This window comes from Phyllostomus hastatus, unplaced genomic scaffold, assembly GCF_019186645.2.
Source record: "Phyllostomus hastatus isolate PE091 unplaced genomic scaffold, TTU_PhHast_1.1 phas_scaffold_1674, whole genome shotgun sequence".
Classification (NCBI taxonomy): Eukaryota; Metazoa; Chordata; class Mammalia; order Chiroptera; family Phyllostomidae; genus Phyllostomus; species Phyllostomus hastatus.
The window spans coordinates 4413487-4426968 of NW_025334011.1; the positions used below are offsets into that span (position 1 = coordinate 4413487).

General features: G+C 41.7%; 1 protein-coding gene across 3 annotated transcripts in view; it reads right to left on the bottom strand.

Moving 5' to 3' along the window:
- Positions 1-236: 236 nt before the first annotated feature.
- PPEF2 (protein phosphatase with EF-hand domain 2) overlaps positions 237-13482 on the bottom strand; it is a 28780-nt gene continuing 15534 nt past the window's right edge. For all 3 annotated transcript variants that reach the window (XM_045857646.1, XM_045857647.1, XM_045857648.1), the window contains 7 exons: positions 11213-11599; positions 8891-9076; positions 7086-7228; positions 5843-5949; positions 3969-4132; positions 3141-3228; positions 237-1150 (listed from right to left, as the gene is read on the bottom strand). In XM_045857646.1, coding sequence (XP_045713602.1) covers positions 897-1150; positions 3141-3228; positions 3969-4132; positions 5843-5949; positions 7086-7228; positions 8891-9076; positions 11213-11599 — 1329 coding nt within the window. In that variant the 3' untranslated portion in view covers positions 237-896. The remainder of the gene's footprint in view (positions 1151-3140; positions 3229-3968; positions 4133-5842; positions 5950-7085; positions 7229-8890; positions 9077-11212; positions 11600-13482) is intronic.

Below are 13482 nucleotides of genomic sequence, written 5' to 3' on the forward strand. Positions count from 1 at the left end.
TCACCAGTTTGAGTCCCAGTCAGGGCACATGCCAGGATCGTAGGTCAGATCCTTGGTTGGGGGCATGTGAGAGGCAGCCAACTCTTGTTTCTCTCACACATCAATGTTTCTCTCCCTCTCTTTCTCCTTCCCTTCCCCTGTTTCAGAAAATAAATAAATAAAATCTTTAAAAATTCAAAAATAACAGTAGAAAAATTAAATGAGAAAGATTTTTATAGAAAAAGCTGTATGCACAAAGTTATTAACCACCATGTTATTTATAATGAAGAAAAACTGGAAACAAAATACATGCTGAACAATTGACAAACCGCTGAACAGATTATAGAGCATCCATTTGAAAAAACTTATGCATCCTTTAAACTAATAATCCTGAAGACTATGTAAAACATAAGTATTTATAATTAGATATGGATTTATTTTAAAAAGCAGAACAATTAAATTATACGATATTATAGTAATAGTAAGAAAAAGTAAATAATAAAGAGAATCCATATGTTCAGGTCATGGGGTTTCATAAATGATTTTCCATAGCTTTCCTTTATCAGTATGGCATTTTAAAAACAACAAATAAAAAGTATAAAATGGAAACAATGAGGGGGTTGAATGATCAGTGATTCATAATGGGGTAGACTTCAGAATTAAAAATACTTATACCTGGGTCCCACCTTGTGAAAATTCTGAGATGGGTTTGTGCCTGTATATTTAAAAATACACCACACACACACACACACACACACACACACAGGGCACCCACAAACACACAGGGGATTGTGATGCATGTTGGTCAGCAAATTCTCAGCATAAAGCTTCATAAATCTATGGAGAATAAGAGAGCTATTGCAGTGACACGCTTGGCATTGCTTATGAGGCAATGTGGGTAACAGAAACCAAACTCTTCAGTGTGCTGCTGGCTGGCTGGCGCCGCTGTCATTAGTGTTTGGGGCCTGCGGGCGGTCTGAGTCACTGCCCTCTGAGCAGGACTGCTCTACAAGGCGGAAGGCCTCCAGGAACTCATTGATGTCAATGCGGCCATCCTTGTTGAAGTCAATGCTCCGGGCAAGGTCGCAGACACAGCCATCGGTGATGTCAATCTTCATATGAGAGCTGAACAGTTTCCAAGTCTGCCTGAACTCGTCCAGTGAGATGAAACCTTATGGGATAGGGCAAGTTGCTTCAGTTAGTCAGTGTATGTTTCAATGGCCATTTCCTCTCACATTCTTACAAGAACACCTGCTCCCTACTGTTAAACAGACAAAGACAACCAAAGCCTAGTATCTAAATTTAAACCTTAGGGAAATAGCACAAACTACTAAATCAACAAGTGGTTCTCAACTGGAGCAGTTTTGCTCTCCTCCCTCTAGAGACATTTGGCAATGTCTAGAGACATTTTTGATTGCCATGACTGGGGTGAGGGGGGTGTTACTGGCATCTAGTAGGTAAAGGCTAAGGATGCTACTAAGCATCCTAGAATACATAGGATACACCCCAAAACAAAGAATTATTCAGACAAAAATGTCAATAGCACCACTGCTGAGAAACTCTGCATTAAATCATCCCAAATATATATTAATTTATTCTGCTTATAAAAGCCTTTGGCCACCCTGGCTGGCGTAGCTCAGTGGATTGAGTGTGGGCTGCGAACCAAAGCATCACAGGTTTGATTCCCAGTCAGGGCACATGCCTGGGTTGCAGGCCATGGCCCCAGCAACCACACATTGATGTTTCTCTCTCTCTTTCTCCCTCCCTTCCCTCTCTAAAAATAAATAAATAAAATATTTTTTAAAAATCTTAAAAAATAGCGATTTATATTTTTAAAAAAGCCTTTGGCCCATGGTCAGTTGATTTTTTACAGCTGTTCCAAGACTATTCAATGATCCAGCAACTCTATGCCTAGGAATATATCCTAAGAGAAATGGAAACATGTTCACGCAAAAAGTTGAACACAAAATGTTCATAGCAGCATCATTCATAATAGCTATAGTGGAAACAACTCAAGTGTCTTCAACTAATGAATGGATAAACAAAATGTGGTATATCCATACAATAGACTATTATCCACTGTACAAGTACTAAAGAACTGACACATATTAAAACATGGATGACCCTTGAAAATATTATGATAAGTGAAAGAAAGAAGCCAGGTACCAAAGGCCATATATCATATGGATCCATTTATATAATAAAATGTTCAGAATAGGCAACCCATAGGAGTGGAAAGCAGATTACTTGTGGCCAGGGCCTGGTGGAGAAGGAACAGGGAGTGGGCATGACTGCCACTAGGTGCGAGTTTCTTTTTAGGTGATGAAAATGTTCTAAAATTAGATAGTGGTGATAGTCACACATACTTGTGAATATACTAAAACACCACTGACCTGAACATTTTTTAAATAAAGATTTTATTTATTTACTTTCAGAGAGAGGAAGGGAAGGAAAAACAGAGGGAGAGAAACATCAATGTGTGGTTGCCTCTCATGTGCCCCCTACTGGGTACCTGGCCCACAACCCAGGCATGTGCCCTGACTGGGAATTGAGCTGGCGACTCTCTGGTTCTCAGGCTGGCACTCAGTCCACTGAGCCACACCAGCCAGGAGTGGCTGACCTGGACATTTTAAATGGGTAAATTATATGATATGTGAATTATGCCTTTAAAAAAATACAGGAGAAATAACATTGAAGAGGGCCTTTGGACCTTTGGAGAAAAAGGGCAATGGCATAAGGGACCTCCCTGTATGTTTATTTGGTAACTTCCTGCGGATGTATAAATATTTCAAAGTGACAAGGTTTTTAAAACTACTTTGGGAGTGAGATCGCAAAGGCCTCTCTGTTCCAGGTGCTCTCCATCACTTTGTGGCTATGTTTGTTAGAACTGTAAGGGCTATCACAGCTATTAATAATCATTCTTGCTAAAAGAAGTCCTTATTCAGTTGGTCTTCACTCTTTTCTGCCGAAACCCTCTTCTGCATAAACTGCTGGCATTGCTGAAGTACTTTTCTAGTTTCTGCCGTTTATAACCATTGTCATTCCTGACTTGGCTCCCCAATGCTTGAGCAGAGCTAAATAATGAGGGAGGAGGCCAGAGGGTGGGAGGCAAAATACTTGCTATGTGTGAGGAGTGATGATAGCATAATGGGTGCTTTTACCTGAGTGATCGCTGTCTATGATCCTAAAAATGGTCTCCAGGTTGGATCGGTTTCGATACAGTGTTTCCAGCAAACTTGACTGGATGTTCTGCAAGAAAAAACTCATTTTCCTTCTATACCTTCTTTAGCTTGTCCTAATATATGATCAACACACAATCAATCTTGACAATAAAACACTCTTGAAAAACCTGGAGATATGTTACCATCTCTTCATCCTTGATCCCCTTCAGCTTGCCAAATAATCTGATGGTTAAAGTGTATGTAGACCATGATAAAAATGTTCTAAAACTGACCATGGTGATGGCTGCACATATCTGCAAATATACTTAAAATCATTGAACTGTACACTTCAAATGGAACTATTGTATAGAATGTGAATTATATTGCAATAAAGCTATTTTAAAAAATACCTCTCCCAAGGCTTCACGTACATTACACATTCAATAAGTATTTATTGAATAAATATTTTTTTAATGGAGAAAGCAGCATGAAGCCATGGAAGTCAGACCTGGCTTTGAGTCTCAGTTCTACAACTTAGAAACTCTGTGGCCTGAGACAGGTGACTTAGCCTCTGTGATCAGTGTCCTCATGGGTACAACGGGGCTGATAATACTATCTCTAGGGGTGATTTTAAGGATAAACTGAATCAACCCACATAAAGCCCTTAACGTCAAGTCTGACACATGGAAACTCAACAAATAGTTGTTCCCTTTTCTCATTCATCTTCCTTTTTGGGTTCTCATTATTTGGTTGTTTCAGATTCAAAGTTCCCGGTAAGAGGCTTCGTGGTCCATGATATGCCCTCGTCCATCATTTTCTCACCATTACCTTGAAACTTGGTTGTTCTTTGGCCAAGTCTTCCAGCCAGGACTTGTACTCCAGCATGTTACCTGCTGAGCTGTTCACCAGCTGTGGCCTCAGCACCCGCCATGGCAGCCCCAGGCGCAGCACCGACTCCACGGCTGCTGCCCACTCGCCCAGGGGGATTAAACCTACAGGAAGGAGCAAACTTGCTGACTTGTCACCTACGAGTCCAGTTTCCTGTCCAACACTGCATACCTTCTATCCTGACATTCTTCTCACTATCTGGAGGTAATAGAAATAATGGGCACTGTCACTATTTTTGTCGGGCATGGAAGATTAAATGCAGTTGGGAAGTAGAGTTTCCAGATAAAATACAGAATGTTCAGTTAAATCTGAATTTCAGACAGACCATGAGGTATAAGTACATCCCAAATATTGCATCGGACATACTTACATTTAAAAATTATTTGTTATCTGTCTATAATTCAACTCTAATTAGTCATCCCCTTTTTATTTGCTAAATATGGCAATACTACTGGAAGCCACACAAGACTTACAAATAACAGTATAAATCATTATACATAGACAGCATCAGTTGTTTGTACAGGAAAAGGTACTGCTATGACTATATGATGGCTATTGCTATCTTATCATATGGGTTCATGCAGCTAATGTTAATTACACATTCTATTGAGCTGAGAAAAGACAAAAATTCTAGCTTGATTAATAGAACATGGAACAGATAAATACGGGATTGGCTAAAAAGGTTTTTTTTTAATATGATGGCTCTAGTAATGCTTAGTTGTCTTTAACTTCATTCAAAACAACTTTGTTACACTGCATTGTGACAATTGCCATATCAGCATGCATTTTTTAAAAAAACACCAATTTTTTGGTGAATTTTTGTGTAGCCATTTATATTGAAGACGGAAGAAAATAAGCAGCATTTTAGGGATATTATGTTTTATTATTTCAAGAAATGTTAAAAATGCAACTGAAATGCAAAAGAAGATTTGTGCAGTGTATAGAGAAGGTGCTATGACTGATCAAATGTGTCAGAAGTGGTTTGCAAAGTTTCATGCTGAAGATTTCTCACTGGATGATGTTACCCAGATGGGTCCAGTTTAAGTTGGTAATGATCATATTGAAACATTAATTGAGAACAATTGATGTCCTACCGCATAGGAGATGGCCAACACACTCAAAATATCCAAATCAATAACATTATTGGTGAAAATGAAAAATGTGTCTTGCATTTTATGAAAAAACTAAACAGATTTTTTTAGCCAACAAAATACATACTTAACAACAACAAGAAGCCAAATTATTGACATTTTTCTCGGATACACTCTTGTAACCTGTTCCACCTGTTGGTTTTGTTTTTGTTTTTTTTAAATCCTCACCCAAGGATATGTTTTTATTGATTTTAGAGAGAAAGGGGGAGAGAGAGACACACACACATCAGTGTGAGATATACATCTACTGGTTGCTTCCTTTATGTGCCCTGATGGGATCGAACCCCAACCTAGCTATTTGCCCTGTCCAGGAACTAAACTTGTGAACTTTTCGGTGTATGGGATGACACGCCAACCAACTGAGACACCTGGCCAGGGCCACCTGTTACTTTTGCTTAGTTCCGGCCTCATTGCCCTTCCCTTGATTCCATTTCTTTTCACCGTCTCCACATATATTCAGTCAAGTTCACATTCTGCTAAGAGCATGGAATTTTAAAATTTAGAAAAGGTAACTGGGACACTAAGTTGAATAAAATGGAGGAAGTTGTCAAAGAGGTCTTTTGGCCATCTGTTCACTCAACAAATATTTATTTGCTAACTACTGCCAAACAAATATTTTTTTGTCCAGCTTCCCTTATGAATATTTTACTTGGTTAGTCGTACCAGTTTTATCTTTATCGTGCTTCTTAAATTCATCAAGAAGATCTGAGGAATGGGCAAATAACTTGTTTCGCAGAGCTCTTAGAGCTGACTCCTCTACTCGGCTAATCCTGGGACAGAAGAGAAAAAAAAAGGAACATTTGAAAAAATTACCATAGAAGAAAAAGTCCTAGGTTTTTACCACATTTCACCCCTCTCTTAATGTTTCAAACCACCAAGGGCTCAGTTTTTGAGGGAAAAGCTCTACCTCCTATTTCTCCCCACTGTTCCCCGATGTTTCCCGACTGTGCACAAACAGGACCAGTCTGCAGAATAATGTCCTTCCCAGTATAGAATAGTGGTTAGAGTGGACGTTCTGGAGAGAGGCCACCCTTATGGAAAAGTTATGTAACTGTGCTCTACCTCTGTTTGCCCATCTGTAAAATAGGGATAACAATGGTACCTGCCCCTTCTTTGGTCCCCCCAAAACAGTATCTGTTAGTAGCTTTATACTCTGGGGACATCTTGATGGGAGGCAGTGTTGCATGGCTGTTGGTGTGTGAGTTCTAAAATACAACTGCTTGGGTCAAGGACAACTTTCACTGCTTATTAACCGTGTGCCCATGGGCCAGCTGATTTCACCTCTGTTCCTTAATGACCTCATCTATAAAACTGAATGTTATTAACATGATGTATTTCATAAGTTCATTATGAGACATAAATTCTTTATAATAACATTTAATGTGTGGTATCTTCCAACAAAGATTAAAATCCAGAATCATTGCAACAGAAGCCATTTAAGTAATATATATCATCTTCCCAGGAGGGAGGGCCATCATTAACAAGTGTGTACTCTGAAACCCATTCACCACATCCAGACAGTGAAAGAACCTTTATCAGGGTCCATGGGGTAGCACAAACTCTTCAAGGATGAGAGAGAACAGAAGAGTGGCCCTGGAAAAGTTGGTGGCCTGGTCTATGGACTTCACTCAAGATGTACCCACTGGGAATAATTTTAATAAAAGCAAATTTCCAGGAAGCACATTCTCTCTTTCCATTAATGAGGGGCAGGCAGAGATTTTAGAGTGTATGAGAAGGAAGAGACCCCTGTCTGAAATGTCTGTTATAGGTCGACCTTACTGCTGACAGAGCTAAACTCTGAATTTTCACTTAGAATTTATCTAAGTATAAGAACATTTAACACTTCGGAGAGTCTCTACACACTATAATTCTGTTCTTCTGAAAATCATTCACTGGAAAGTCTCGCCTTTGCCTCATGGTCAGCCTGTGGGTAGCCCTGTTGGCTTGATACTGCACGATGTGTGGGCTCAGGGCTGGCCCCAGCTTGACGTAGGCCCCTCTGTTACTGCCAACTTCATAGTAGTTGGAGGCAGAAAAGATGGTTAGCACCTAAAACAAGAGAGGAGTGAGACAGACATTAGGGTTCACGGAAGAACTCGTTGCCCTCAGTCCTAGAGGGCCCAACCCATTTCAGGGGTTGCCATTTCTCCTTGACCTTGCCTACGGGTCTTTTTTTTTTTTTTAATCATTAAAGCTAGTAAGGCAGGAGTTGTGAGTCAAGTAATGAAAACTTGATTTCTGATAGAACATCCACAACATATTTTCTTCACATTTTTGTCCCAAGTGAAAATAGCAGAGGTCATTAAAAAAAATTCACTGATTCAACTCAGAGGCAAACCAGGTCCCAACAAACAGGGATGGCCATTACAACCAGCAGGCAGATCAGGTATTAGTTGGTGTGAGGCCTCAAAGCAGGTTCCTACAGCACTGTGCCCCATGAGATGCTTGGTGAAAAAAGTTCCCATTGTCAATACATTGGGAAATGCTAGTCACTGAATCTTTTCTTGGAGATTCACTATGAATATGGGAAATTAAATGTTCTCCGAAGTCCTACAATAAAGAAATTTATAAAAGCATTTAACCAAACATTTCTTACACTACTGGATCTCAAACTTTTTTTTTTGCACAGAAGCCTGTTATTTTCCTGTAGAGTTAGTATTCCTGGGAATATGCTTACTTTAGTGGCATTAGGCTCAGCAAGCATTGTAGGATTTAGAGATGTGCAAAGATTAGTCAGGACATTAATTAAGCTCCTGAGGAGACAAACTATCCAGAATCCTCGTCTGGGGCACAGTGCTGAAATCCTGTTACCCTAGAGTGTTTTTTAAGATGTGTGACAGTGAGCAATGTCACCTAAACAATAGAGATATGACTGGGAAAACACCAGACCACATGTCCATCCATGAAATTGGGGCATACTTTCCCTTACTCTCCTCTTAGAGTATTGGTGAGCTGTGACCTCAACTAAATTGTGAGTTTTAAAGAGGCTAGCAATTCCACTGCTGGAGACATATCCTAAGAATCCCAAAATACCACTTCAAAAGAACTTATGCACCCCTATGTTCATAGCAGTGCTATATTTACAATAGCCAAGTGCTGGAAACAGCCCAAGTGCCCATCAGTAGATGAGTGGATTAAAAAACTGTGGTACATTTACACAATGGAATACTACACAGCAGAAAGAAAGAAGCCCCTACTTTTTGCAACAGCGTGGTTGGAACTGGAGAGTATTTTGCTAAGTGAAATAAGCCAGTCAGTGAAAGACAAAGACCATATACCTCTCACTTGTAAGAAGAATTTAATGAACAAAATAAACTAACAAGTAAACTAGAACCAAAGACATGAAAACATGGAATAGACTCACAACTGCCAGAGGGGAGTGAAAGGGGGATAGTGGTGGAAAAAAGGGGGAGGGATCAGTCAAAGAATGTGTATGAATGACCCATGGACATGGACAATGGTGTGGGGATTGACTGTGGGGAAATAGGTGGGCAAAGGGGGGAGGAATTGGAACAACTGTAATAGAATAAACAGTAACTAGAAAATAAAAAAGGCTAGTAAGTTCAAGGATAAATGACTGTAGAGGACCTAGTTACTTTGAGTAAGTAGATAACAAATACAAGGCACAGCTGACTGTAAAAAGCCTTCACCCATCCAGGCCAGGGGGAGCAATGGGGAATACTCTTGTGATACTGCACAGGGTCCACCCACCTTGCGGCCATGGCAGAATTCATAGCCTTCGGGTTTGCACTCATGTGAGCGGATCAGGAATTGCAGATTGTATTTCTGCAGCAACTGTTTTGTCACATTCGGCCCAAAATAACAGCCTCCTCCTCGAACAGTGTTGGCCTTGCAGCCCTCCTGAGCCATGGGATCACTCCACAGTATATCTACGACCTGGAGAGAATAAGACATGGTGTCTTTCCTAAAAACTAGACCCATATGCATCAAGAATCATTCCTGTGAAAGGGGGAAGAAGAAGAAGAGGAAGAGCAGGAGGAGCAGGAGGAGAAGAAAAACATATTTGACTAGAAATAAGTGAATATATTTTCATGCAATCAATATCTGGCATATAGTTTTTGGGCCTCTGTGGTTCCCAAATTTTTTATTACTCACAAAATGAGCACATGTATGTACATATTGTTTGACAACATATATCCACTTTCTTGAAAATAAATCTTATTTGGAAGCTCAGTGCATAGTTTAAAACAGGAGCTGCTCTGACAGAAGCTTTGGTATTGGCCAGTACTCCAGGGTCCTGGACATTTGCACCAGAGAGAAGGCAGGCGTCCTGGGACCGACAAGGGCATCTCTCATGCAGCATTCACAGGGCCCAGATGTGGTCCTGGGCAAGTGCAATAGGACATTTTATTTCTTAAAGTAATTTCAGAATTTTTAAGGGAATTTGCAGAGGAGCTGAGCAATTTTTTGAGCAATTCAGATTCTTATCTAGTCTGTTGTTATTGCTCAGGAAAACACTGACTGCCAGTCTTACCCAACTCATACGAAATAATTGGGTGCATTTTGGTTGATGACACCTAATACTTTCTTAAATGTACTTTAAAGGGGAAAATACATTTGATGTGTAAATATTAGTACTTATTATTAAGTCATGTTTTGCAAAACAAGAGACTTGCATTTTAAAAAGTTGGCTCTGAGCTGATATTGAAGGCCATCTTAATAACTTAGGGAGAATATAACTTAAACTCACCATCTCTTTCTCTGAGGAGTTAGCTGCAACTCCACCTCTTTCTCAACACTCTCCATCCAATCACTCAGCAAGTTCTAGTAATGTTAGCCCCTAAATAATTCTGAATTCTTTCCTTTTTGTTATTGGATGAACCACTGAAAATTGACATTTTTGTAGGTCAAAATGACTGAGTACTAGCATGTTCACATAATTCCTTTAACACTACTACACAAGACCACCATCTTCATCCCCTTTGGACTACAATAGCAGGATTTTTTTTTAATTTTTTTTAATTTATTTTTAGAGACAACAGAAGGAAGGGAAGGAGTGAAACATCCACGTGTGAGAGATACATCAATAGGTTGCCTCTTGCACACTTCCAACTAGGGATCAGCCCTCAACCCAGACATGTGCCCTGACTGGGAATCGAACCAGCAACCTGTTCATTTGTAGGCCAGCACTCAATCCACTGACGCACACCATCCAGGGCTGGATTACAGTAACAGTTTTTTAAGCAGTCTTCCTGCCACAGTCTTGCCCTAGTGAAATGTGCCTTCATTTGGCTGCCAGAGTCACTTGCAGATCTACCTTGGAGACATTGCATGTTGGTTCTAGACCACCAAAATGAAGTGAGTTGTAATCTTTTTGCTGATGAAAGGTTTTGTCTTTAACTGGTAAAAAAAAAAAAGCAACATCCGTGGGACACAATAAAGTACAGTGCAACAAAACGAGGTGTGCCTCTGTTTGGGCAGGCACCTTGACTACCTCCTCAGTATCTATTTGTTTTCCATGCCAACGAAACTCTGGGTGTCTGGGTGGCAACATGTCAAGCTAAGTACTTGATTTTCCAGTCTTCCTTGCAGCTAGGAGTAGCCATGTGACACAGTTCTGGAGATTTTGGAAAAGCCTTTAATTGCCAGAAACACAGGACAGAAGCTACTGACACAGCGCTTTCGCCTTTGAGTTGCAGCAGCCACCTTTCTGACACGTTAAAAAACAAATGAACAAAAAACCCATATAATAGCATCCAAAAAATCGTGGCTTATCTTTTACCCCAGTGATGCCAGGTCACTAAACCAAGCTTTCTTGGGCAATAGAGCCTACCTGCATTATCTTCCCATCGTTGCTAAAATTCTAAAATATATGAGTCATTAGGCAAATACTAACATCTTTTGAGGATGTTATAATTCTAGGGATAGAGAAAGAGGGGCAAAAAAATATCTTGAATGTACACAGAAAAAGATTTGATCTGTTTTTTGTTTTTTTTGTGTTTTTTTTTTTTAATCCTTGGTCCCTTATGACCGCAGCCAAATTCTACGGGAGCAGCACCTGGCCACACCCACCTGCCGCCACTCCTCCTGCGTGGGCTCCAGCAGCTCCCCTGCTTCAGAGTCGGCTTCTGCCCTGCAGAGCCAGGGCTCCTCCTTCTCCTTGATCACCGGGAAGCCGGCTTGCTGCCGGCACCTCTCCAGCTCCAGGTCCACGGAGCGCCTCGCCTGCCAGGAGAGCCATCTGGGGTCCAGGGGGCCACTGCAGGGGACGCTGGAGGAGCGTCCAGCTTTGTGGGCCTGGTGGGAGCTGAGGCGAAGGGGCGAAGAGGGGAGAGAGCGGCTCTGGGGGAGAAACCACGGGGAAGGTCTCCCTGCAGAGCTCCTCTGCTTTGCTTTTTCCTGCTCCTCCACCTGCTTCTCGTTCTCTTTTCTTGTTTTGCACCTCAAGGTGGAAACAATCTACAAACGCCCAGAAAACACACAGATGGTGAGTGAAGCCAGAGGCCCTCTTTGAGTAGCACTTGGGCGTCATGCCTGCGCCCCTCACACTGGGGTCCACAGAGCAGCGCTGGTGCTGAGCGGTTGTTCTGGCTCGGGACTAGACAGTCACAGAACTTGAGAGCGAGCCTTCAGAAATTCTTACAGCCATTTGATCTGGCTATGAAATCCAAGCACATGACCAGTGGATTCATACTTGTTGTTTGAATTTCATTTTTCTGGTAATTCATATATATGTGAATTATGTATGTTGTATTTTATAAAAGTATTACTCTTTGACAAGTAGGAACTTTATAAAACCTGGTCCTTCACCACAGATAATTCGATAAATGCTAACCTGTGTGGTGATTTCTCTCTGGGAGCCTCGTGACTTTAAGACTAGGAAGAGAAAGGGCACCCCTCTGTCAGGAAGGTGAGCGCTTGTCAACTTTTCTGCTGTTTCTCAGATGCTGAAAGCAGAGGAGAAAATGCCACTTATGGCTGAGAACTGGTGGGAGAGGAGAAACCTGACGCTTGCTGTGGGATTGCCTTTGCAGATTGTCCTGTCTTACCTATAATCGCACCTGTTGACGAAGGACGGGGAGGGGAAGGGATCACCTCTTTTCAGCCTAAGTGGGAACAAGGACTGAGTACAATCCCTTTCCCTGACTCAGAGTCATCACGGTGCTATGACCAGGATGAGAATGTACAGGACACATGCAGAAAGAATTCTGATCACAGGAAAGAGAGGGGTCAGGCCACAGAGCAGAGCTGTGGCATCGAGCAGCCATTCGTGGCAGGCCTGACTGCCACAGTGAAAACTGAGGGACAGGACTTCCTTGAGGATATCAATGACAAAGGTCTGGTTCACCACGGGATCTCTGTGCAAGCGCATCATCAAAGAACAGGAACCTTCTGCAAATAGACCCAAGGGCTGTGATACCAGAAAGTCATGTCCCAGTGTGGACTGGCTTAGGGCAAGAAAAAAGGACACTCAGAGAGGGCCAGCAGACCCTCAATGATGTTTGAAGAGGAATGCAGATCAAAGAGAGTAGAACAGAGGCTTTTCTCTAACATTGGACAAGCGCTAATTGTTTCCTGGGCAGTTCCAGCCCTGGGCCCAGAGAGTGAAAGGCCACAAAACTCGAACAGACTCATAACCACCTCTTGCTCTTCTCGTTGCCGATTCACATGGAGGGCCAGACCGTCAGTCCCAGCCCTTCAACCCTCAGGTAACTCCATTTTAAGCGTGCTATTATCTGCTCCAACAGGCATCCCTAGCTTTGATTCTTAGGGAGAATGTCACTGTTAATATACAGAAAGCCCTTTCCAAATAGGGGCTGTTTGGGGCACTTCACATGAATTAATTGATGAACCCTGAGGCCACCGCTATTAAATAGTATCCTCATTTACAGTTTTACATATACTAATTGGTTCGCCTTCACACCCTATGAGATAGCATCCTTATTCATAGTAGAGGGAGAAAGGCTGAGGCACAGAGATGCCAGGACTGAGTGCAGATAACTGACCCTAGAGCCCAATTTTCTCTGTGCTTCCCCCCCATGCAGTCCTGGACTCTGCACAGGTCACTACATCCCCCCGCCCCAGAGCTTTGCCAACCAGCTGTTGGGAAATTGGCTTTTTGCTAAACTACAGAAAATACATTGTCCTCTAGTATTGTTTCCCAAAGTCCCCGCTTTTCCTATGTTTACATAGTGAAATGTGATTCTTCCCATGAGGTAATCTGCTCTATTGTGACTCACTGTCTCTCCCTCAATGCAGCTGACTAGAAATGTCTGAATTGAAAAAAAAAAAAAAAATGAAGAGCCACACAACCTGCAGAATAGGCAAAGGAAATATGAAGA